The 23,279-nt window shown below is 54.1% G+C and overlaps 5 protein-coding genes across 5 annotated transcripts; 3 read left to right on the plus strand and 2 right to left on the minus strand.

Annotated features, from left to right (window-relative positions):
- Positions 1-53: 53 nt before the first annotated feature.
- Positions 54-8,213, plus strand: CC84DRAFT_1080713 (reducing type I polyketide synthase; the record flags this gene model as incomplete). The annotated part of the gene is made up of 10 exons (XM_018173904.1): positions 54-265; positions 320-453; positions 501-769; positions 834-1,179; positions 1,229-1,319; positions 1,374-1,530; positions 1,585-2,188; positions 2,240-2,399; positions 2,446-7,007; positions 7,063-8,213. 10 exons carry the CDS (start codon positions 54-56, stop codon positions 8,211-8,213), a joined length of 7,686 nt encoding a protein of 2,561 aa, XP_018042873.1.
- A 114-nt stretch (positions 8,214-8,327) lies between these two features.
- CC84DRAFT_124406 (uncharacterized protein) lies at positions 8,328-10,540 on the minus strand. The gene is made up of 4 exons (XM_018184137.1): positions 10,133-10,540; positions 9,810-10,076; positions 8,658-9,762; positions 8,328-8,605 (listed from the first exon to the last, which is right to left on the minus strand). Exons 1-4 carry the CDS (start codon positions 10,320-10,322, stop codon positions 8,443-8,445), a joined length of 1,725 nt encoding a protein of 574 aa, XP_018042874.1. The 5' UTR covers positions 10,323-10,540; the 3' UTR covers positions 8,328-8,442.
- A 23-nt stretch (positions 10,541-10,563) lies between these two features.
- Positions 10,564-13,499, plus strand: CC84DRAFT_1159803 (uncharacterized protein). The gene is made up of 4 exons (XM_018177334.1): positions 10,564-10,948; positions 10,999-12,091; positions 12,142-13,014; positions 13,071-13,499. The coding sequence occupies exons 1-4, from the start codon at positions 10,617-10,619 to the stop codon at positions 13,188-13,190; spliced, it is 2,418 nt and encodes an 805-aa protein (XP_018042875.1). The 5' UTR covers positions 10,564-10,616; the 3' UTR covers positions 13,191-13,499.
- Positions 13,500-14,339: 840 nt separating this feature from the next.
- On the minus strand, positions 14,340-16,313 carry CC84DRAFT_124592 (hemin import ATP-binding protein hmuV). Its single transcript, XM_018184188.1, has 2 exons — positions 16,006-16,313; positions 14,340-15,956 (listed from the first exon to the last, which is right to left on the minus strand). The coding sequence occupies exons 1-2, from the start codon at positions 16,169-16,171 to the stop codon at positions 14,602-14,604; spliced, it is 1,521 nt and encodes a 506-aa protein (XP_018042876.1). The 5' UTR covers positions 16,172-16,313; the 3' UTR covers positions 14,340-14,601.
- A 695-nt stretch (positions 16,314-17,008) lies between these two features.
- On the plus strand, positions 17,009-23,059 carry CC84DRAFT_1159806 (chromodomain helicase-like protein). The gene is made up of 9 exons (XM_018177335.1): positions 17,009-17,094; positions 17,513-17,925; positions 17,974-18,000; positions 18,047-18,122; positions 18,177-18,506; positions 18,555-18,598; positions 18,647-18,920; positions 18,971-22,394; positions 22,444-23,059. Exons 1-9 carry the CDS (start codon positions 17,088-17,090, stop codon positions 22,595-22,597), a joined length of 4,749 nt encoding a protein of 1,582 aa, XP_018042877.1. The 5' UTR covers positions 17,009-17,087; the 3' UTR covers positions 22,598-23,059.
- The last annotated feature ends 220 nt before the right edge of the window (positions 23,060-23,279 follow it).

Here is a 23,279-nt window from a genome sequence, read left to right on the forward strand (position 1 = left end):
CATCACAGCCATAATTCTCTAGCACGGTGGACCTTCAAGATCAAACGCCCATTATGTTAACTAAAGAAAACCATGGCCCTCTTGAGCCAATTGCAGTCGTCGGTCTCGCCTTCAAGTTTCCTGGAGGAGGAAACACAGAAAAAGAGTTCTGGGAGATAATGATGCAGCGGAAATGTGTTGTCGGGGAATTCCCTCCGGAGCGCGGCAACATAGATACGTGCTATGACCCTTCTATGAAGGGCACTAGCAAAGTGAGCTACAGTTTGTTTGATAGGAAACAATCTTGACTGACTCCATATTCATCATAGATAGCTACTAGGAATGGACATTTTCTGGATAGCGATATCAGAGAGTTCGATCCTAAATTCTTCTCAATATCTCAAGCCGAGGCCGGCTCGATGGACCCCCAACACAGAGCGCTGATGGAGACGACATATCACGCTTTTGAAAATGGTATGTCCAGAGGATTCATATCAGCACTGCAACTGAACTAGTAACAGCCGGTATGTCTTTGAAGGATATTGCCGGATCAAGAACGTCTGTCCACGTTGGGTGCTTCAGTTCAGACTTTCACGCTGTTCAATGTCGAGATCCGCTCAACATCCCTAAATACAGCGCGACTGGAGGCTCCAGCTGCATTCTATCTAACCGAATCAGTTGGTTCTTTGACCTGCATGGGCCCAGCATGACTATTGACACAGCCTGTTCGAGTTCGATGGTGGCGTTTGACCTCGCTTGCCAGGGGATATGGAACGGCAGTGTAGATTCGGTAAGTGGTAAACCTTGAGGCAGAAGCAAGCTTGACTCGGTTCCACTGCTCACCTAACCTCCAGGCGATTGTTGGGGGCGCGAACCTCATCCAGGCACCTGACTTGGGCGTGATGTTGTCGAACATGTCAATGCTCTCTCCAGACGGGCGTTGCTACAGTTTCGACAAACGTGGAAATGGCTACGCGCGTGGCGAAGGCGTAGCTACACTGTTCCTGAAACCTCTTTCGGCCGCATTAGAGAATGGGGATCCTATCAGAGCGCTAGTGCGAGCTGTGGGCATGAATCAAGATGGCCACACTAAAGGGGGGTTGACTCAACCAAGCATGAAGATGCAGGCCTCTCTAGTTAACGAGACCTATCGAAAGGCGGGGCTTTCAATGGCCAATACGCGGTTCTTCGAGGCACATGGTATATATTCCCCGAAAGCACGCGATCTCCGTAGTAACGCAAAGTCTAGGCACTGCAACACCCTTGGGTGATCCTATCGAAGCCCGCGCCATTGGTGAATGCTTCCGACTTTACCGATCCCCCGATGATCCTATATACGTGTGAGTTGACATTGATAACTCGATAATTGCGTGATTTGGGACTGACCTAAACAGAGGCGCAGTAAAGTCAAACATCGGCCATCTCGAAGGATGCAGTGGGTTAGCCGGTATTATAAAAGTGGTCCTTGCAATTGAGCGAGGAGTCATCCCGCCGAATGCAAATTTTGAATCCTTGAACAGTCAGATTGATGCCGACTTCTTTAATCTAAAGGTGAGGGGACTTTAGATCATCGCGTCTAGATGAGCTGTCTGCTGAAATCACTAGTTTCCACGGGAGCCTGTTGCTTGGCCCCATGATGAACATTTAGGGATTCGAAGAGCTTCTGTGAACTCATTCGGATTCGGAGGCACCAACGCTCACGTGATATTGGACGATGTCGAATCCTATCTACGTCGTTCTTCTGGGCTTTCTAATGGAGTCAATGGATGTAATGTTGGTGCAGTCGTCAACGGACATACGATTGCAAAGCCTTCTACTCCAAGACTGCTGTTAATGAGCGCTGCCGATGAGGGTGGCTGTTCTCGCTTAGCGGCTTCGTTGAATGCCAGTCTCCGCGTTCCGGAAGACAAGTACGATGAAGCCTTGCTGGACGACTTGGCGTTCACGCTCAATTCGCGACGAACGAAGTTACCATGGAGAAGCTTTGCAGTCTGCAGATCTCCAGCATCTATCGAAAAACTTGGAGACAGCATCTCGAAGCCCGTGCGCCGAGATGATGCCAGCGTGAACCTTGCTTTCGTATTCACGGGCCAAGGAGCTCAATGGGCAGGTATGAGTAGGGAGTTGCTGGGTTGGTCTGTTTTTCGCAAGAGTGTACTTCTTTCTCAGTCATGTCTTGCAGAGCTCCAATGCTCATGGTCCCTCATAGGTAGGTCACCCTCTGTGATCGAGTTTCGGTGTCGGTACTAACCGGTACAAGATCTCCTTGTCGCCGACGGCGAGACAATCCCGATCGACAATCCCAGATACAGCCAACTTCTTACAACAGTGGTGGAACTCGCTATCGTAGATCTCTTCGCAAGCATTGCAGTGCGGCCAACAGTTGTGCTGGGCCATTCATCCGGAGAGATCGCAGCGGCGTAAGTCCAGCCAGTTGCACGTGTATTATGAGCTAATCTTGAATAGATACTGTGCCGGTCTCATAGATCGATCATCGGCTATTAGAATTGCTTACTTCCGAGGAGAGCTAGCTGCAAGGCTTGTTGAGCAGGACCCTGAACGACATTCCATGCTTTCCGTTGGACTATCACCGTCAGATTTGCAGGTGCATCTGGAAAACCTGACGGAGAAGCAAAATACACCATTGGTAGAGAGTTTCACAATCAGCTGTATAAATAGTCCCAGCAATGTTACTGTGGCGGCCTTGCAGAAACACCTCGACACTCTTTCGGCGTATCTCACCGAGCAGGGAGTATTTGCACGCCAGTTGCAGGTTGACCTCGGGTACCACTCGCCGCAGATGCGGCAGATGTCTGCGGACTACGTAAAAATGCTTGGCAATCTCAAAGCTGGTGTAAGGACGAAGGATACCCGCATGGTTTCCTCCGTAACAGGACATTTCTTAGAGGAAGAGGCGGCCACAAGCCCTGAGTACTGGGACAAGAACATGGTTTCACAAGTCAAGTTTTCCGAGGCCGCAAGCTTTTGCTTCTCAACCCCTGTTCAGGAGCTGCCCTTAAAGCTCGATCAAAGTCACCTCGACAACCTACTTATCTCTGGAATCGTCGAAATCGGGCCACACTCCACGCTTAAAGCACCACTCCGCCAGATCCTGGATTTCCATAAGCGATCCAACGAAGTGTTCTATACATCGGCATTACAACGAGGACATCCAGCGGACGAAACGTTCTTGAATGCGTGCGGACGTCTCTACTGCGAGAACGTATCCTTCAATGTGGGGCTCCTCACAGAGTGGTGCCGCTCCTCGCCATCGGCACCAAAGGTGCTCACACAGCTCCCAAAGTATCCTTTCGATCATTCCATCGTATACTGGGAGGAAACCCGTATCTCCAGAGAGATACGCATGCAGAAACATGGTTTCAACAAGTTCCTTGGTGTGTCCATCAGCGATGGTACGCTCCTGGATAGGCGCTGGAGATTGATCCTTCGAACAGACGAGCAGCCATGGATCAAAGACCACGTCATCAACGGAGCAAACATCTACCCAGGGGCCGGTATGTGCGCCATGGCGATAGAAGCTGCGAAGCAGCTCCTGCATGAGCGCATACCTACGGCCTTCGTGTTAGAGAATGTCGAGTTCATCGCCCCCATCTTACTCAACGACACTGCTGCCGGGACAGAAGTAGAGATTAGCCTCACAGCACTCAAAAGTGATAAAGCACTTATCCAGTACAAGTTTCGGATAGCTACTTGGCGGCGCGACGAGTCCAGCGAAGAAGTTTGCCACGGGACAATAAGCGCGGACTATGGCAACGTCGCATCTGAGGTTGATCCTCACAGTGAGCGCGAGATGCTCAGTCGGATTCTCGATGATCATGAAAGAGCTACAGATTCGTGCAACCGCAAAGTGGAAAAGTTCTACGAGACAGTCAAAGCCAAATGCGGGGCGGATTTCGGCCCGAGCTTTCAGCGACTTCAGGACATCTCCTGCAACGGGGAAGGCGATGTGAGGGCACGGCTGTTGCCATACGAGGACTACTGCGTCGTGCACCCAGTGGTGTTGGACGCAACTTTCCACATATCGCAGGCTATTTCCAACGGCGATCGCTTCCGCACAATGGTTCCTCGGCGGGTCAGTAAGATCTGGATCTCGACCTCTGGCATCGGGCATGATGGCATCGATCAAGAGGTAGTCCATGCGCGAGCTTCCATGCCTACGCGTAGGAGTGCTGTCTCTTCTATCTCGGTTCTTCGGCAGACAACCCGCGAGGTGGCTCTGAAAATCATTGGTTTTGAGTACACAGCTGTCAGTGAAGACAAAGATTCCACCGTCGCAGGGGACGAAGCCAAGCACCTCACAGGGCATATGATCTGGAGACCTGACGTGGACCTACTGGGAACTGATGAGCTCGCACAGTACTGCGCCCGGCACCGAGATACCAGAGATGATCCTGAAGAGTACTTTCGCGATTGGGAAGCAGTATCGATTGTGCTTGGGACTCGTGCCTTGAGAGTCTTGGGAGATGACCCACCGGCTACTTCGGAGTTGGCAAACTATGTCTCCTGGCTGAAGACAACGATCGCTTCTGTGAGAAACTCATTTCCCAAGGATGTGATTGAGTTAGTGGATAGCTGCATACTCGGAGATGGTCCTTTTGAAGCCCTCTGCGAGCGAGTAGAAAAACACAAGGCTGGGAAGCTTTACGTCGCAGTGGGCCGGAGTCTCGGGCGGATTCTCACAGGCGAGCTTAACCCACTCGCTGTGATATTCCAGGATGAGGAACTCATGCAGGAGTTCTATGACGAGATGATATACGAATCTCGGCCACTAAGATCTATGCAAGCGTTTGTGGACCTCTTGGCACATAAAAACCCGGATCTTAAGGTTTTAGAGATCGGAGGTGGGACCGGTGGAAGCACTAACACCATCCTAGAAGTGTTGAATTCCTGGCATGGACCTCGCTTCGGTCAGTATGTCTTCACTGATATTGGTCCTTCGTTTCTGCAAAAAGCGAGGACGCGCTTTAGCGATCTGGACAACATGGAGTTCCGGGCACTCAACATCGAAAAGGATCCATTGGAACAGGGCTTTGCAGCACATGAGTTCGACATCGTGGTTGCTGACATGGTACTCCATGCGACGTCGGATCTCAGCAAGACTCTGCAGAACGTGCGGAAGCTCTTGAAACCAGGAGGCAAGCTCATATTGAAGGAATTGACCTCGTCCAGCAAAGTTTACACAGGATTTGTATTCGGTTTGTTGCCCGGATGGTGGCTGAGTGTCGAGCCATGGAGAGCCCAAGCATTGAGTCCTTGCGTCGACGCAGCCAGTTGGAGTAGGCTGCTGGATGCAAACCAATTTAGTGGAGTTGACCTGGAGCTTTGCGACTTCGAAAGCGACATTTGTCACATGTGGAGTTATTTCATATGTACCGCAACAGATGCTACCGTGCAGGACCAAAAGAGCCATGGAGAAGTTTCAGCACCAATAATAGTAGTCAGGGAAGACTCGCAAGCCCAAAAACAGCTCGCTAGGCATATTTATGCATGCATGAATATACCAGAGGTCTGGCCAGAGGCACTAAGCTTTGACGAAACTGTGGCTCGCACAGATCTAGGCAGTAGAGATTTAATTATTTTGCTGGAGAGCGAGCAGCCTGTTCTCGTCGATATCACGCCAAAATTCTTTGCGGGCCTTCAGAAGGTTCTTTGCTCCTCAAGGAGCATTATCTGGGTCACTCGAAATACCTCTTCCGCATCTCCCGAATACGGCATGATTACGGGGCTCATCCGAGTGCTCCGCATAGAAAACAGGTCAACCCAGATCGTCGCACTCGCAGTGGATGATCACGAAATGGCAAGAACGGCGTCGAATATCTTTACCGTATTCAAAGCCACGCAAAAAGCGCTCGACCTTCGCATCGATGTTGAGCCCGAGTATTTGGACCAGTCAAATCTATTGCACATAAATCGCATAGTGTCTTCGAAAAACATCAATGAGCACATCTTCCGCCGAACAGCACAGCCCGTTGTTGAACAGCCCATTGGCAACAGCAACCTGCGGCTCGGAATCCGGGCTCTTGGTCTACTTGACACGCTGGAGTTCTCAGAAGAGATGCCGACGGAATCTCGCCTGGGGCCAAAGGAACTCATCGTCAGAGTTCATTCCATAGGCGTAAATTTCAAGGACTGCATGACACTGCTCGGGCGCTTGGACACGGACGATCTCGGGACGGAGTGCGCAGGCACGGTGGAGCGCGTCGGGAGCGCCTGTGGGGATATCGTGCCGGGATCGCGAGTCGCAGTGGTGGCTTTTGATGCGTACCGGACTTTTGTTCGCACGAACACAGACCGGGTGAGCGTGATACCAGACTGGATGTCTTTTTCGCAAGCTGCGTCGATCCCGACCGTATTTTGCACAGCTTACTTCAGCCTGATCAAGATGGCAAGGCTGCAACGGAACGAAACAGTTCTTATCCATGCTGCCTCAGGAGGCACTGGACAGGCTGCCATTCAGGTCGCACAAGATGTTGGAGCTAAGATTTTCGCCACAGTTGGATCGGCAGCTAAGAAACAGCTCTTGGAAGAGGTCTATGGGATACCCGGGTCCCAGATATATTACAGTCGCGATACCTCTTTCGCCGATGGGGTCTTGCAAGCAACAGGCAATCGAGGCGTAGACGTGATACTGAACTCTCTGGCAGGCAAGCAGCTTCAGGCATCGTGGGACATTATTGCGCAGTTTGGAAGATTTGTCGAAATTGGGAAAACCGACATCAACGCGAGGAACACACTACCCATGTATTCTTTCGGAAGAAATGCGTCCTTCATCGGCGTGGACGTCTCGCAAATCATAGAAGCGCCCAGCAGCGATGGTAGCGGGAGCCGCATACAGGAGGTAGCCGGTTGCGTCATGCACCACATGAGAGCCGGTACCTACAAACCGGTCTATCCCCTCCACAATTACGACATCGGAAGTCTCGAGCAGGCCCTCAGATTCCTGCAGAGCGGGAAAAGCTCCGGTAAAATAGTCGTCAATGTGGCCCCAGATTCTGTCGTTCCTGTAAGTCACTAACCTTCGCTCTCAAGACTTCTGCCACTAATTCTTCATGCCGTAGGTAGTTCAAAGCTCCCACTCGCCGTACCAGCTTCGTCCAGATGCTACATACGTCATTGCCGGTGGTCTAGGAGGGTTGGGCCGGTCCATCGCGAACTGGCTCTGCGATCGCGGTGCAAGAAGCCTCATCCTACTTTCACGCACTGGTACCACTAACCCCAATGTACGCGCCGAAGTGGAGAGGCTTCGTGCCCGCGGCATCACCGTCGAATGTCCCATGTGCGACATTGCCGATCTTGGAGCTCTACAGAGCGCGCTGGAAGCGTGTTCGCATCTGCCACCGATAAGAGGGTGTTTCCAGGGCGCCATGGTCCTCCGGGATGCTACCTTCGCGCGAATGACTTTTGATCAATGGACTGAGTGCACGCTACCAAAGGTCCAAGGGTCTTGGAACTTACACCAGGCAATGGCTGGAGTTGATCTCGACTTCTTCATCCTGCTTTCTTCGGCTGGCGCCATTGTTGGTAACGGTGGCCAAAGCAACTATGCCGCAGGGAACTCCTTCCAGGATGCGCTCGCACGATTCCGGGTGTCGCGTGGAGCGAAGGCAATATCATTGAATCTAGGTATGATATTGGGCGGGGGATACGTGGCTGAAAACGACGCGGTGCGAGAGAGACTCGTTCGGAACGGCGAGCTCTATCCGATACACCTGGAAGAGTTCCTGGCGATGCTAGATTACTGTTGCAATCCTGACCTCGGCCTCCTGTCCCCCGACGAGTGTCAACTAGTCACGGGAGTGACGCTACCAGCCCAGCTTCGCGCCGAAGGGAAGGATGTACCCCTCAGATTATTACAACCATTAATACGGTGCCTGGCACAGATACCTGTGCGCGTATCATTCAAAACTCAAAACGAGGGGACCGGGGAGAACCTGATGGCAGCGTTTCGGGAAGCGGAAAATGTGAATGAAGCTGCGAGTGTGGCAACCGAGATGCTCAAAATTAAAACAAGCAAGCTCCTTGGGCTTCAGGTGCAAGATGTGGAAGCCAGCAGCCAGCTTGAACACTACGGCGTGGATTCCCTAGTTGCAATCGAGCTGCGGAACTGGATATCTAAGGAGCTCGGTGTAGATATTGCTGTGTTTGAGATACTTGGAGGAATGTCGTTGCTGGAACTCGGGGTCTTGATTGCGCAAAGGCGGTCCGCTCCATAAGTTTTACGCAGGCGTTTATGTTCTACAGGTTGCGAGGACGAAGTCTCCGGAGTAGGTGGATAGATAAACTCAACACGTAACATCGTATGATGCTTCACGCATGTATCATGTCAAGCCTGGGACGGAAACATTCGTTTGTGGGTGGTGAGCATTAGGATAGGTGGACGGCTTGCTTCGGGCAATGAAGCTCGATTGGGCGGGCGACTATCAAATCCAGTATTGATTTTAACTACCCTTTGTGCTCTACCGCTACTATTGCCGGGACGTCTCGTATATCCGAAGTCTCGTTGGTTGCCAGATCCACAAGTCGAACAGCATCAACAGAGAGCACACCAGCTGAAAGTGCTAGAAACTTTAGGTCGGCCGTATAACAAGCACCTGGGGCAAGATGACTGGTGATCGTCAGCACTGGGAGAATCTGTGGCCAGAAAGAATTTCACATACCCAATCCTGATGTCCGTGGTCAGGCATATCAGCTCTGCGGTTTCCGTACGTGCATTCTTCTGTTTGGCATAAACGATGTTTTCATCCACCACTGCGTTCGCGAGCAAATCTTTCTTGTCAGAGCGATATCCTGCCACTGAGGATGCCGACGATAGTGGTCTTTGCTTGTCGTAATCTCGTCTCCGTCTCGGCACGACCAGAACAGCTAGTTTACGTGTTTTGTCGGATCGATTCACAATGAATACGCTCCAGTTAAACATCTCACCAACAGTCACCTGGGGCGGTCCACTTATCGTCAGGGTAACGTGGATGGAAGTATCTTTAGGTATCTCCGCCGTTTGACCAACCTTATCATGGCTGGTAGTCGAGCCTGTCTCTGGGATTTTTGGTGCATGTGTTAGTGGATTGCTTAGTCGGTGGGCGGCCTTCACTAAGGCCGAATTTTGTTCGGCCGAAAAGTCCACTGCTGTCTGCCAACCAATGCTAACGTTGGGCTGGCAATCTTCCGACACCAGAACTTTGGCTTTGATTTCTAGGGTCAATAGGTGGCCTTCATTCCCAAAGAGTGGCGTGCCATCCACGGCTAGATCTGGCGTGATCTTGTAAAGAGACGTAAGTTGATCTCCTGGCTTGTGAATATGCTTGATGATACTCTGATCGGATATAGGCTTTACGTCACCTCCCCGCAATGAGAGCTTCACATCATTGATGGCTAACCGGCATCCGGTGATGTATGCAACCTCCAGATCGAGCGATGCCATGAGCGACATATCGCTTATGGCCGTTTGAACCTTGGAGTATCTTACTCGCCATATCAGTGCAGGTAACGCTCGGAAAAGCCGCCTTTGGCCAGTTCGTATTGGTCTAGTCAGTTCTTTGGCAACGGGTGCGGTGGGCGCAATCTTGTTGATGCGCAGTGCAGACAGACGCGGATGAATGCCTGCCAAAGCCGGATCACTTTCGAATGATTGAAGGAGGTTGAGTGCTGTTGGTGTTCTGCTTGGCAGGTATTCATCCTCCAGAACACTCTTCTTCTCTGCTGGCTTCAGAGATGCTGTGGGCATGAAATATATTGCTGGCTTTTGGAATCGTCCTCGGGGCCGGCCTATTCTCGTGTCAGAAAATGATGGGCTCGACACGAGGTAAACTCACTCATAAAAATCTCAAGCTTCCAGACAACATAAATGTGTGGGGAACTTGCTTCATCATGGCGCACAATGACCGGCTCCACTGCACTGGTAATAGTTTCTGACGCGAGAAGCTCCTTGGAAGGCGGTCCTTTGGAATCTGAATCTGGTGGAGGAGCCGTACTGAACGCTAGTGCCTCGACATTGATGGCTAGGCGAGACAGATAAGACTTGAGTGTAGCATCTTCCATCAGCGGTGTACGAAAGACAATGTAGACCGGTACTAGCTCATCTGGAAGCCTGATGATAAGTAAGAGCATGCATATGGGGTTTGCGTAGCAGACTGACCGAACAGTAGCACCTGCCGCTGGGAAAGAAAAGGTAGGACCGAACCCTTCTCTTCGTCATTGGTCCCATCCCAGGAAGTGAGCTCTTCTTCGGCGTCAAACTCGGAATCTGAGGGGACGACGGCTTCGAGAATCGAACTCTCGACGAACTCGGCGCTTCCACGAGGCTGGGCTTCCGCCAGGGCAGCCATCACAGCGGCTACAGAGGAGTTTTTATGCCAGTTCCAGGCTGGGTATGGCTTCAGAGGATTAATTGCAGAATCAACGGCAGGCACGGCCTCGGCATTGAATATTTATTCAGAGATGATTAGCCAGCAAGTGAGAGTTGAAGTGCTAAGGCAGTGGGGCTAGCTCCCGCTCGCTCCTACCTCCATATGCTGGCCCGTGCGCGATCACTTTTTAGATTCACGCCTGCTTCGTGTCTTGAGACGTCCAACCACCACACTGTCGCGTCGACCGTCAGCCACTTGTTCATCGCTCAAAGCATGGCCATGAACGGGTTTGCGCCGCCTGGAGGCATGCCCTTTCCGCCGCCTGGAGGCATGCCGCCCCCAGCGCCGGCATGGAAGAGTGTGACAACGCCCGAAGGCAAAACTTACTACTTCAACGCCCTCACTAACGCGACGCAATGGACCAAGCCGGAAGAGCTGATGACGCCCGAAGAGCGCGCGACAGTGGGCACCGATTGGCAGATCCTCGAACACAATGGCAAGCCGTACTGGGCGCACAAGGAGACCAAGGAGACGACCTGGGAGCCACCGGCCGAGGTCAAGCAGAACATGGAGCGCGTGGCCAGGCCGCCCCCTCCACCCTCTTCGTAAGTGTATTGCGCATACTCTGCAGAGGAGCCGCTCACAGTGTTCACAGTAATTCATGGGCGGCTGGTCCTGCGATTCCCTCCGGCCCTCGTGATCGTGAGCAAGCTCGCTTTGATCGCGAGCCCATGCGTGAACGCGACAGCTACCAGCCGGACCGACGAGACCGCGACCGTGATCGGGACCGAGAGCGTGACCGTGACTCTGGCTTCGGAGCTGGAGAGCGCGCGAGCATGGCGTTTGCACCGTCCAACGACATACAATTTGCAAACCCCAACGACGCTGTACTGGCCTTCAACAAATTGCTCAAGCAGCTCAAGGTACAGCCTGACTGGGAGTGGACGCGTGCTGTTCGCGCCGGTATCAAGGACCCCAACTGGCGCGCCATTCCCGACCCCGAGAAGCGCGAGGAGGCCTTCAGAAAGTACTGCGAGGATCTCCGCGCCGAGGAGAAGAACAAGGAGCAGAGTCGCCAGGAGAAGCTGCGCTCCGACTTCATGGCAATGCTGCGCTCTCATCCCGAAATCAAGCACTACACCCGATGGAAGACCGCGCGACCCATCCTAGAGGATGAGACCATCTTCCGGTCTGCCAAGGACGACGACGAGCGTCGGCGGCTTTTTGAGGAATACATCGTCACTCTGACCAAAGCTCACGCTCAGCAGGAGAAGGAAGACAAGAAGACTGCTTTGGACGAAGTGATGTCGCTGATGCGAACGCTAGACCTAGAGCCCTTCACTCGCTGGCATGCGGCCGAGGAGCAACTCAAGCAAAACAACGTCTTCAACAGTGAAAAATTCGAGTCTCTCACCCGCTCCGACGTGCTCAATACCTTCGAAAAGCATATCAGGCAGCTTCAGCGCGATCACAACGACCGGGTCCAGGCCGAGAGGCGTCAAAAACAGCGCATCGAGCGGAAGAACCGAGACGGGTTCAAGCAGCTTTTACAGGAGCTTCAAAAGGCAGGCAAGCTCCGAGCTGGCACCAAATGGAAAGATATCCATCCACTGATTCAGGAGGACCTGCGATACGTCGCGATTTTAGGGCAAGGCGGATCATCGCCACTCGATTTGTTCTGGGACGCGCTTGAGGACGAGGAGAACAAGTTCCGTTCCCTGCGTCGCTTCGCCTTGACGATGCAGGAGGTAAGTCTTCCGCCTCACGAACATTGCGACCATGGCTAATGAATATCCAGGATGAACGCTTTGAGGTTACAGCTTCGACCCCCTTTAAAGAATACTTGAGTGTTATGCGCGCTAACCCTCGTACTGATCATATTGACGATCACACCATGAAGCTCATCTTCGACTATGTCTTGGCTAAGGTCAAGAAGCGAGAGGCCGACGAACTGCAGGAGCAGGAGCATGACGCGCGTTATGTAATGGACGACTTGCGCGCCGTACTAAAGCGCCTCGAACCACCTGTGACACTTTCGGATACCTGGGAAACGGTACGTCCTCGTGTCGAAAAGACGAAAGAGTACAGCGCACTAAAATCAGACTCACTCCGCCAATCCGCGTTCGACAAGTACATGCGCCGCCTCAAGGAGAAGGAGAGCGATCGCCGCGACCGTAGTCGGCGCGATACACGTGATCGTGAGAGGGACAGGGACAAGGACCGAGACAGCAGACGGGACCGACGTGATGATCGTGAGTACCGCAACGGGCATTCTGACTCTCACCGACGCCATCGTACGCGCACACGCTCACCTGAGAATGATCCTTACGCTGCTGAGCGCCGCCGAGCTCAGGAGGACCGAGAGGCTCGGTACAGGAACAATGACAGCACAGGTCTCTCACCTCCCTACCGTCGTGACCGTGAGCGAGACAGCGATCGATATAGCGGTTCCCGCCGAGGGAGCGGCGATTTTTATGTGCGTGAGAGGCGCGAGCGCGAGGCTGAGCGCGAACGCTCGTACATTCCGCGAGGTGATCCTGCTGCTAGTCGCGCAGATCCGCGTGAGCGTAGTGTGAGCGAGCTTGACTATGGTGACAGCTCCGGCGCCCGCACCACCTCGACGCGACGCCGACGCGAGAGCGACGAGAGCACGTCCCGGCGTGATAGCAAGGTATGTCAACCCGTGAAAGTGTTCAAGCCTGTGTGCATTATATTAACTGAGCATAGCGCGCCCGATTCTCCCCCCGTGCTGATCGTAAGTCCAAGACTCCTGTTCCCGAACCTCCCAAGGAAGAAGAGCGTGCTCTTCGATCGGGAAGCGAGGAAGGGGAGATTGAGGAGGACTGAACGCGCAGCATCCGTCAGTTGCCGCCGTTTATTGACAGCCTAGGCTCGGCTCCTGCAGACTGTTTCGTGCCATTCTTTCGTCATGCTTTACATGCCACTTGCGTCAGGCGCTGATCGATGCGGCTACAACATTATCATGCCCGTTGTCGCGATAGGCGTGGCGCGCTTTCCAAGTGCTATCATATCTAGGACAAGCAGACGTGCAATTTCGTCTCGATTGTTGGCAAGGCTCTGCAAGCTTCGGCATCTGTACGATGCGTCTTTGCCGTCATGAGATGCCCTTGAAAAGTTGTTCCCTCGCTGGGTGGAGCGAATTCGTCTTCTCGATTAATCAGCCCCTTTCCCCTCTCCTGCCCAACTTCTAGTTCCCTGTCCATTACCTTGCAGCCTATAAAATACTAAATAACAAAATAACTTACTCTAATGCTTCACATATGTATGCCTCCTCGCGATCTCGCCCTTCTCAGGACCGTCATTACGATCTTGCCTTGCTTGGATTGAGGCTGGCATCTAATTTGTCTCTGGAAAGTGCAGGGCGGATATCTCGACGAATGATCAGATAAGTACGTCACGAGAGGTTTTTGGCAAGATGTTGCCATGACAGGGTATGCAACTGTCGCCATCCCTCACGTACCGGGACGTATCAAAGACCCACCATTGATACACGTCCCCTTCCACCACTTCGTCTCTTCCACAACGCCGTCGAAACGCCTTGCATTGAATGAATCTTCTCCGTGCCCACGCCGTTCAAACCATAATCCCTCATCGCCATCTGCACCGCGTTCTGCACATCATCCCGCTCAGCCACCTTCCCCAGTGCATCGCTGCTTCAGCAACAGCGTGACGAGTTTCAACTGCCGGGATGGCAGGTGGAAGAGGGGGCGGTGAGGTGGCGGGTCAAGGAGAGGAGGACGGGCGGCGGGGGAGGAAGCGATGCGTATGGAGGAATCTTAGAGTGAGGGGAAGGTGGATGGGGGAGGGGGTAGGGAGGATGCAAAAGCAGGGCAGGCATGTAGAAGATTAAGAGTGAATTTGTGCGCCTTGTTGCGCGGACTATACGACTGATTGACTGATATATCACCAAGACTTTTTTGCACGCCGAAGCACGCCGTGTACCTCCTCACTCAGGGCCTCCGCGGCCGGCAGCGATCCCCTAACTTGACCCGTGCTACGCTCTCAACTACACAGCCACGACTCGGTGGCCAGCACGTACATAGCGCAGGAGGACGACCGCCGCACTGCGCTGCCATCGTGCTCGTCGTCTTCATCCGCCGCACCCTCTTCCTCGAGCAGCGTGCCCAGCCGCGCCCTCAGCCCGCGCTTCTTACAGCCGCGCTTCGTTGCACGGCGCCCCGCCTGCCCCGTCGGGCGGTGCGGGGGCCGCGGATCGTAGGTCTCGCCCTGGGTGCCTTCAAGCCTCGTCCTCGAGGAAGAAGTAGTTGCCGTGGAGCTTCTGCTCCTGGTCGAGCTGGGAGTTGAACTTGTTGATGCGGGGGCGGTAGGAGTTAGGGTCGCGGCGGAAGGTGACGTCGAGGTTCTTGAGGAACTTATTGCAGCCGGTGAGGAGGGACTCGGGTGTGTTTGCGCGGGAAGAGATGGCCGGTTGGCCATCGAAGACGATGACGCGGTCCGCGAGGTAAGTGGCCATGATGAAGTCGTGCTCGACGACGAAGGCGGTCTTCTTGGCGTGCATGATGAAGCGCTTGATGACGCGGGCGGCGACGATACGCTGCTCCGAATCGAGATAGGCCGAGGGCTCGTCGATGAGGTAGATGTCGGCGGGCATGCCGAGTGCAAGTACGATGGCGACACGCTGCAGTTCACCACCGGACAGGTTCTGAACCTCCTGGTCAATGAAGTCGTCCATCTTGAGGGGCTTGTAGACGTCGGTCTGGAACTGCGGGCTGAGGAAGGCAGCCTTGATCTTCTTGAAAAAGAGCTGGCGGACGGTGCCGGTGAACTTGGGCGTGATTTTCTGCGGCTTCATGCTGATGTTCATGGGCGGGATCTTCTTGCCGTCATCAGGCTGCAGGGCACCGGCAAGCATCTTACAGAAGGTGGTCTTTCCGGTACCGTTCTCACCCATCATGACGATGATCTCAGAGTCAGTAAATTGGCCTGCTTCGATCTCCAGATGGAAGTCGCCGAGTGTCTTAGCCATCTTGGGGTAGCCATATGCGTTGGACTTGTCGGTAAGGAACTCGTCACCAGCCTCAGCGATACGGAACTGCAGGGACTCCTCACGGAAACGCAGGTTCTCGGTGGGAATGTTACCATCGAGGAAGATGTTGATTCCCTCACGCACGGAGGCCGGGAGGGTGACTACGCCGTAGACGGCAGGCTTGCCGTAAAGGACGCAGATGAAGTCGGAAAGATAGTCCAACACGGACAGATCGTGCTCTACGACGATGACGTAGTCGTCAGGGCGGAGCAGGCTACGGATCATGCGTGCGGCGGCAAGACGCTGCTTTACGTCAAGGAAGGAGGAAGGCTCGTCGAACATGTACACATCTGCCTTTTGGACACAGACGGTACCGATAGCGAAACGCTGCAGCTCTCCACCGGAAAGCAGTGTCACATCACGCTCGTACACATGCTTTAGCTCTAAGACCTCGGTGATCTCCTCGAGATTGTCCATCTGGGAACGGCTCTCGATGAGATGACCGACTGCTTTGTTCGTTCCCTTGATGGCCTTGGGGATCTGGTCGACATACTGAGGCTTGACGACAGCCTTGAGATCGTCCTCGAGGACCTTGGTGAAGTAGTCTGCGCCCTGTTAACCCGTATTCCGCGCAGAGCATGCGTGTGGTCTTACTCTGCAGTTCCGATCCACGGAAGTACTTCAGAATCTCCTCCCAGTCTGGGGGGTTATCGTAGCGGCCGAGGTTGGGCTTCAGCTTGCCGCTCAGAATCTTCAGTGCCGTGCTCTTTCCGATACCGTTTGTGCCGACCAATCCCAACACCTGGCCCGGACGGGGCATGGGCAGCCTGTGCAGCTTGAAGCTGTTGGCCGAGTATCGGTGCGTGACTTGAGTCTCGAGGTTCGTGGGCAAGTTGATGATGTTGATGGCGTCGAAGGGGCACTTCTTGGGGCAGATACCGCATCCTATGCACAGGCGCTCGGAGATGAAGGCGATCTTGGAGGTGTTGTCGACTTCGATGCACAGCTTTCCGGTGCGCACCACGGGGCACGACTTCTTGCACTCTTGCCTACATTTCTGCGTCCTGTGAGTGAAGGTTGGCGGGCTTCGCGGGGTTGCGACTGACCTTCGGCTTGCACTGTTCGCGCACACTTCATGTTAGAGAAATTTCGAACACGACAGCGGGGCAGCACTTGCCTTGTCGTTGCTGACAATCGCAATACTGGCGTGTGTCAGTATAGATATGTAGGACGTGCATGCAGGGAGGCATACCGGGTGAGTTTGTCCGACATGGTCGCGGTTGCAGCGAGAAGTGCGGGCGTGGAGTGTGGAGGTGGAGGTTTCGCGCTGCAAAGGCCTACGTAGATGGCGGGGCACGCTGTGAATTTAGAAGTGGCTCGTGGGTGACTACGAAACACAATGTCAGTAATACCGCGGAGAGAGTGCGCGCCCCAACATCGACTCACCAAGCTACCGCCTGTGTACAGCGTAGAAGACGGATACGCGACAGAGACAGCCGTGCTTCGAGACCGTGGATCAAAGACGTTCACGACACAGCGGTCATCGTAGTGGCCTGCACGCTGATTGGCTCGGTGGTCGCAGCGGCTTTGCACGTGACCCCCTCGCGCTCGTTTCTGTGCTGAGCCAGTGGGCCCTGGACACCCTCACATCTTCTCACAAGTAGATACCTACTTGTGCCCGCCCACCACCACGCCTCCCCGATACAGAGCAGGATTTCCCTGACTGGGGTACAACCATGGACAGTAAGTTTTTCTCTCCTCCGCGCGCCCATCTCTCTCTGCCGGCTGGCAAGCCTGCCGTCTGATGTCCATCCTCGCATCCGCACATGTCCATCTCGCGCCGCCCTCCCCCATCCGCGAAGCGCCTATGCGAACTCGATACCGATCGCTCCTGATCCTTCTCGTGCCCCTCGACATCCTCCAGCCTGTCACTGGCCCCTCCTAGTCAACGAGCCCCGTCCAAAGCCGCTCGCTGCCTCCCGGGCACGTTTCCATCAACCGCGTCGGTCCTTCATCAAATCCGGATTGCTCCAGATCTGCTGCTTGTCTCTTCCTGATTGTTGATTTGTTTGAGTCGCGTAACTCTGCTCTACATAACGCGCCCATTGGCATCTCCATCCGACGTTTGCTCATGTAATTGTCACGCTGACCATCCGCCCAGCCGCGTCCATCGTCGTACCCTCCGCTATGGCCGACTCGGTCCCATATACGAACGGGCACTCCTCGCCGATCGCGTCAGATACCGCTATGCCGTCTGCTCCTTCACCGCCTAGCGAGGATGCCCTCTCCGAGACCCAAGAGGCTGCCGCCGCATCGTCAGACGAAGATGGAGATGCCGACGCCGATGGAGAGGAATATGAAGAGGACGAGCAGATGGAAGTTGATGCAGAGACTTCAGAAGACGCCGAGGGCGAGGCGGACAGTGATTTTGGCTCTGACAGCCCGCCGCCTGAAGAGGACCGCCGCCGCGCCCGCAGCTCAACATCGCAAGGTTCAAGCCGGCCCAGCAAGCGCAAAGCCAGCGTGGAGGACGATTTCGAGGCGAATCCAGAGCTGTATGGCCTGCGTCGGAGCGTAAGCAGCCTCTACCCGCATCGCACTTTCCAGCTGACCGTAGTATAGGGCCGAGCACGTCCAACCCGTCGCATTGTTGGTACTCCTACCTGGCTTCGTACCTCTTTCTAATAGTGTCTAGGTCGATAGCAGCGATGAGGACGATGGTTCGGATTCTGATGTGCCGCGCAAGCGCCAAAAGACCGCATCACGGAAAGGTACTTTCTCACGCCCGCCATCTCCATTCCATCATCGCTGACCATTCGCGATAGCCTCTAACCAACCTACACCCGTCTACCGCTCTACGAATACCGATTCCGACGAATCCGACGGCTTCGTCGGGGCCCGTCGCGACATCCCGAGCAAGAAGGAGCGACAGCGCCGGCAGCTCGTAGCTGAGGGCCAGCTGCCGCCTTCACACGCCGAGGTCCGATTCTCAGCGCGACGGACAAAGGCTATTACGAACTACAACGAGGATGGCGAGGAGTCTTTCGAGGAAGAGGAAGACGAGATGACCCCCAACTACTGGGCTGCCGCTGCCACCGAAGACACTGGTCCTGCCATTGACAAAGTGCTGGACCATCGGCCGAAGCCCGATGTTGGTATGGTGTATCTGGTCCTATATTCACACTGACACTGACACTCCGTAGAACTCGATCCTTACTCTGTCCAGAAGAAGGATTTTGAGTATTTGGTAAGTTTTTCGATATCAGGTCTTCGACTGTGCTAACAGCATACCCAGATCAAATGGCAGGACAAAGCGCATTACCACTCCACATGGGAGGAGCACAGTACGATCGCCTCATGCAAAGGCTGGCGAAAACTCGACAACTACTTCAAAGGGCCTGTCCTCACCGACATGCATGTTCACTCTCGCAAAAAGATCGATCCCGAAGAGTTTGAACAGCACATGGTCACACGCGAAGGGCAACGCGAGAGTCTGCTTGATTTTCATGTTGTGGAGCGGGTGATCGGTTCGCGCGAAGGCGACGAAGAAACAGAGTACTACGTCAAGTGTAAGTGCAGCTGACCCTACCCCTGTCGAGATTACCTAACCATGCTGTAGGGAAGGGACTGAGCTACGATAATTCGACTTGGGAGGCGGCGTCTTTGATAAGCGAACTCGCGCAGGGCGAGATCGATCGGTTCCTTGACCGCCAGACCAACCGACCTGTCTCCGACCCCAAGGAGACCAGCCTGCAGACACGGCGGAAATACAAACCTCTTGAAGAGCAGCCTGACTATATCAAGTTTGGTAAGCTTCGGTCGTTCCAGCTTCACGGGCTCAACTTCCTGGCGCACAATTGGGTCAGAGGTACCAATGTTATCCTGGCCGACGAGATGGGACTGGGCAAGACTGTTCAGACGGTGTCCTTCATGAACTGGCTCAAGCATGACCGACGCCAACAAGGTCCCTTCCTTTGCGTCGTACCCTTGTCAACAATGCCTGCCTGGGCCGATACATTTAACAACTGGACACCGGACATCAATTACGTCATCTACACTGGCGGCAGTGAAGCCCGAAGAATCATTCAGGACTACGAGCTTCTTGTCGACGGCAACGAAAAGAAAGTCAAGTTCAACGTGCTCGTGACCACCTACGAGTATGTCCTTCTCGACTGGCAATTCCTCTCGAGAATCAAATGGCAGTTCCTTGCGGTCGATGAGGCCCATCGACTGAAGAACCGTGAATCTCAACTGTATGAGAGGCTACTTGGTTTCTCAGCCCCTAGTCGTCTCCTTATCACCGGTACCCCCATCCAAAATACATTGGGAGAACTGTCGGCATTAATGGACTTCCTGATGCCCGGCAAAGTCACTTTCGATGAGAATGTCGACCTCGCATCGGAGGATGCTAGTGTCAAGCTTGCTGAGCTTAGCGCTGCCATCCAGCCGTACATGATCCGTCGGACGAAAGAGAAGGTTGAGAATGACCTCCCACCCAAGTCTGAAAAGATTCTCAGGGTTGAGTTATCCGACATCCAGCTGGAGTACTACAAGAACATCCTCACTCGCAACTACGAGGCTCTGAATGAGGGTGGTCAGGGCCAGAAGCAGTCACTTCTCAACATCGTCATGGAATTGAAGAAAGCCAGTAATCATGCTCTGCTCTTCCCAAACGCCGAAGCCAAGTTCTTGAAAGAGGGTGCTTCAAAGGACGAGACCTTGAAAACCATCGTCACCACTAGCGGAAAGATGATGCTTCTCGACCGTCTCTTGACGAAGCTGAAAGCCGACGGCCATCGCGTGCTTATTTTCAGTCAAATGGTACACATGCTGGACATTCTTACCGACTATATGCGCCTCAGGAACTACCAGTTTCAGCGCCTGGATGGTACCGTTCCTTCAAGTGATCGCAAGATCGCCATCGACCACTTCAATGCCCCAGGCAGCGAGGACTACTGCTTCCTTTTGTCCACCCGTGCTGGTGGTCTCGGTATCAACCTGATGACTGCTGATACTGTGGTGCTTTTCGACTCGGATTGGAATCCTCAGGCTGATCTGCAAGCCATGGCTCGAGCCCACCGTATCGGACAACAAAAGCCTGTCACCGTCTACCGTCTCGTATCCAAAGATACTATCGAGGAAGAAATCCTGGAACGTGCTCGTAACAAGCGTATGCTTGAGTTCATCACAATCCAGCGCGGTGTGACAGATCGTCAGCAGAAGGAGCTTAATGACAAAATGAGTAAAATAGGCGCAGAGCCAAGCTCCGCTGACGATATCAACAACATTCTCAAGCGTCGTGGTCAGAAGATGTTCGAGCAGTCGGGCAATCAAAAGAAGCTTGAAGAGCTTGACATTGATGCCTTGCTTGAAAACGCAGAAGAGCACAAGACAGAACAGGTGGGAGGCCTGACCTCTGATGGAGGTGAAGAGTTCCTCAAGGCTTTCGAATACACGGACGTAAAGATCGATTTGGAGTGGGATGACATCATTCCCAAGGACGAGCTCGAGGCTGTGAAAGCTGAGATCCAGCAGCGAAAGGAGGAAGAAGAGACACAAAAGTTGCTGGAAGAGAGTGCACCGAGGAAGCGTAAAGCGCACGCGACATCCGGAGAGCGCGAACAGCGCGCCGCCAAGAGACGGGCTAGGGAAGCCATGCCTGGAAGCGAGGACCAGACAGACGATGAGGGTCCCAATAGCGACCCGAAGCGTCCCATGGTCACCAACGAAATTCGCAAACTCGTTCATGCTTGTTACCGCTATGGCTCTTTTGAAGAGCGTGGCGAAGACATGGTGCGAGACGCAAGGCTCGTTGGGCGCGACCTCGACGTTGTTAAGGCTGCCCTAGACGTGGTGATTGCCAGGGCTAAAGAAGAGATTGAGAAGCAACGAGGTGATATCAAGAAAGAGGGTGAAAGCAAGCAACTTACTAAGAAGGACAAGAAGGCTGTCCTGTTTGACCACGAAGGTGTCAAGAAGATCAACGCCGAGACTATTCTTGATCGTCCTGTCGAAATGCGCGTTCTAAAGGAAGCGATCGCCGCCGGCTCGGATTGGCGCAACTTCAGAGTTCTTGACGCCATCAAGCCGGCCAGCTATTCTTGTCCCTGGGGTGCGCGAGAAGATGGCATGCTCATGATTGGTATTAACCGCCACGGATACGGTGCGTGGGTGCCCATTCGCGATGATCCAGACCTGGGCCTGAAGGAGAAGTTCTTTCTCGAGGAGAACCGTGTGGACAAGAAAGAGGAGCGCACCAAGAAAGAAGAGAAGAACGCCAAGTCGCCAGGCGCGGTTCATCTCGTGCGTCGTGCAAATTACTTACTCACGGTCCTAAAGGACAAGGCTGGTGCCGACCCCAATGCGAAGCGTCTCATGGAGAATCACCATCGCAACAACAAGAAGCACTTGAACGCTGCGCGTCGTGTGGAGAAGGCGTCGAGCGTCTCGGCCAGTCCCGCTCCGTCCGCATTGCGCAAGGCCATCTCTCGCGATTCCGAGAGAACTCCTCACCGCGTCAGCGTCAGCGACAATCGCCATTCGGAGCGACCTGAGAGCCGCCAGCGCGACAAAGCCACTCCGGACCAGAGACACCGCCAGAGCGATCAGTACCGCCCATCCGAGACCAATCGCAAAGAACATCGCAGGGACCGTGAAAGCATCGACCGGCGTCCTCAGCATACCAGCACACCCGAGATCCGTCGCAAGATCAGCGATGTGGCCGATCGTCCTCGACACTCGGAAGAACGACCTCGACACAACGACAAGCTCCACTCTTCGCATGGCCATGCGAACGGTCACATTAGCCACGCGTCAGGTGTCAACTCTCCTTCTAACAAACTGAAGGACTCAAAGACGGACCCAGACATGGAGAGGGCTTTGAAACAGGTGCATGACAATCTGGGACGCCTAAAGAAGGCCACTACGAAGAATTACCCGGACAAGCAAAAGCTCGTCAAGGTGCTCAAGAAGGAGCTTATAGCGGTTGGCAACCACATCAACACGCACATGCGGACGAATCCTGCGCGAGGGGATGAGCTCTGGTGAGTAGTGTATGCGCATAGTCTTTGGAGCTTGCTAACCGTGTTGCAGGAAATACACGGTGAGCAACTATTGGCCGCGGCCTGACGCGACGGTGGAGAATGTGCAGGGCATGTACAAGAGAATGGTATCGTCGGAATCGGGGGTCAAGCCGCAGACGGCCCCTGAACCAGCCAAGACCAACGGGCAAGCCAACGGCACTTGATGCTCCTGTTGGAGCGAAATAGCACGATGCGTAGCGGCTCACACACACGCAAACAACGACACTAGAAGAGGCTTTCGGGCCCATTGATGACGATCACTTGATGGCATAGCGAAGGCGTTGTGGGATTTCACATTGTTGGCGCAGAGGCCGTTTGGTCTCAGTTTCTTTCTGCATACACGAACCTCATTGAAGACCGGCACGCCGGCGAGTAGATGCACGGGTCTTTCATGTTTCTGGCGCAAAACCATCGCGGCATAAAACGACTGGGAGGGGTCGATTGTTCAGCATTTACGGGCGGGTACGGGTCTTGCATCCTATTCTGGCGCGATGCAGGTTCGCATCGTCGCAGTGGCATCATCTTGTGTAGGCTTCGGCGCCTCATTGATAGCATATACATAGCCCAACAGCCGCGGTGCCTAGCAGATAGCCGACAGATGTTGCTAGATGGCACGGGTATCGTATGCAATACGCATGTACTGCATTTTCAAGTCCGGCTCCTCACTTAGCGTAGGCAGAGATAATTTTGCTAGGCTCGTGTGCGGGCAGCCGATAAGCGTCCGTCTGCCTACCACGGTAGGAATCGGCGCTCTTGACGGTGTCGTCTGGTAGCCCAGCGGACGCCCAGATGCTGACCCACCGGCGACCCACCCGCCAGCCGATCCCAGGAGGTGAGGCGGTGGAC

The sequence above is a fragment of the Paraphaeosphaeria sporulosa genome (assembly GCF_001642045.1).
Source record: "Paraphaeosphaeria sporulosa strain AP3s5-JAC2a unplaced genomic scaffold CC84scaffold_1, whole genome shotgun sequence".
Lineage (NCBI taxonomy): Eukaryota > Fungi > Ascomycota > Dothideomycetes > Pleosporales > Didymosphaeriaceae > Paraphaeosphaeria > Paraphaeosphaeria sporulosa.

Coding starts and splice junctions, on each gene's coding strand:
- CC84DRAFT_1159806 (XM_018177335.1), top strand. Junction 17,926..17,973: donor TGTATGGCCTGCGTCGGAGC/GTAAGCAGCCTC, acceptor ACCGTAGTATAG/GGCCGAGCACGTCCAACCCG. Junction 18,507..18,554: donor TCGGCCGAAGCCCGATGTTG/GTATGGTGTATC, acceptor GACACTCCGTAG/AACTCGATCCTTACTCTGTC.
- CC84DRAFT_124406 (XM_018184137.1), bottom strand. CDS start 10,322: ATGGCTGCCCTGGCGGAAGCCCAGCCTCGTGGAAGCGCCGAGTTCGTC. Junction 10,077..10,132: donor GCGGCAGGTGCTACTGTTCG/GTCAGTCTGCTA, acceptor TCAGGCTTCCAG/ATGAGCTAGTACCGGTCTAC. Junction 9,763..9,809: donor GAAGCTTGAGATTTTTATGA/GTGAGTTTACCT, acceptor ACACGAGAATAG/GCCGGCCCCGAGGACGATTC.
- CC84DRAFT_1159803 (XM_018177334.1), top strand. CDS start 10,617: ATGGCCATGAACGGGTTTGCGCCGCCTGGAGGCATGCCCTTTCCGCCG. Junction 10,949..10,998: donor CCGCCCCCTCCACCCTCTTC/GTAAGTGTATTG, acceptor CAGTGTTCACAG/TAATTCATGGGCGGCTGGTC. Junction 13,015..13,070: donor CGTCCCGGCGTGATAGCAAG/GTATGTCAACCC, acceptor AACTGAGCATAG/CGCGCCCGATTCTCCCCCCG.
- CC84DRAFT_124592 (XM_018184188.1), bottom strand. CDS start 16,171: ATGCCCCGTCCGGGCCAGGTGTTGGGATTGGTCGGCACAAACGGTATC. Junction 15,957..16,005: donor CCGTGGATCGGAACTGCAGA/GTAAGACCACAC, acceptor AACAGGGCGCAG/ACTACTTCACCAAGGTCCTC.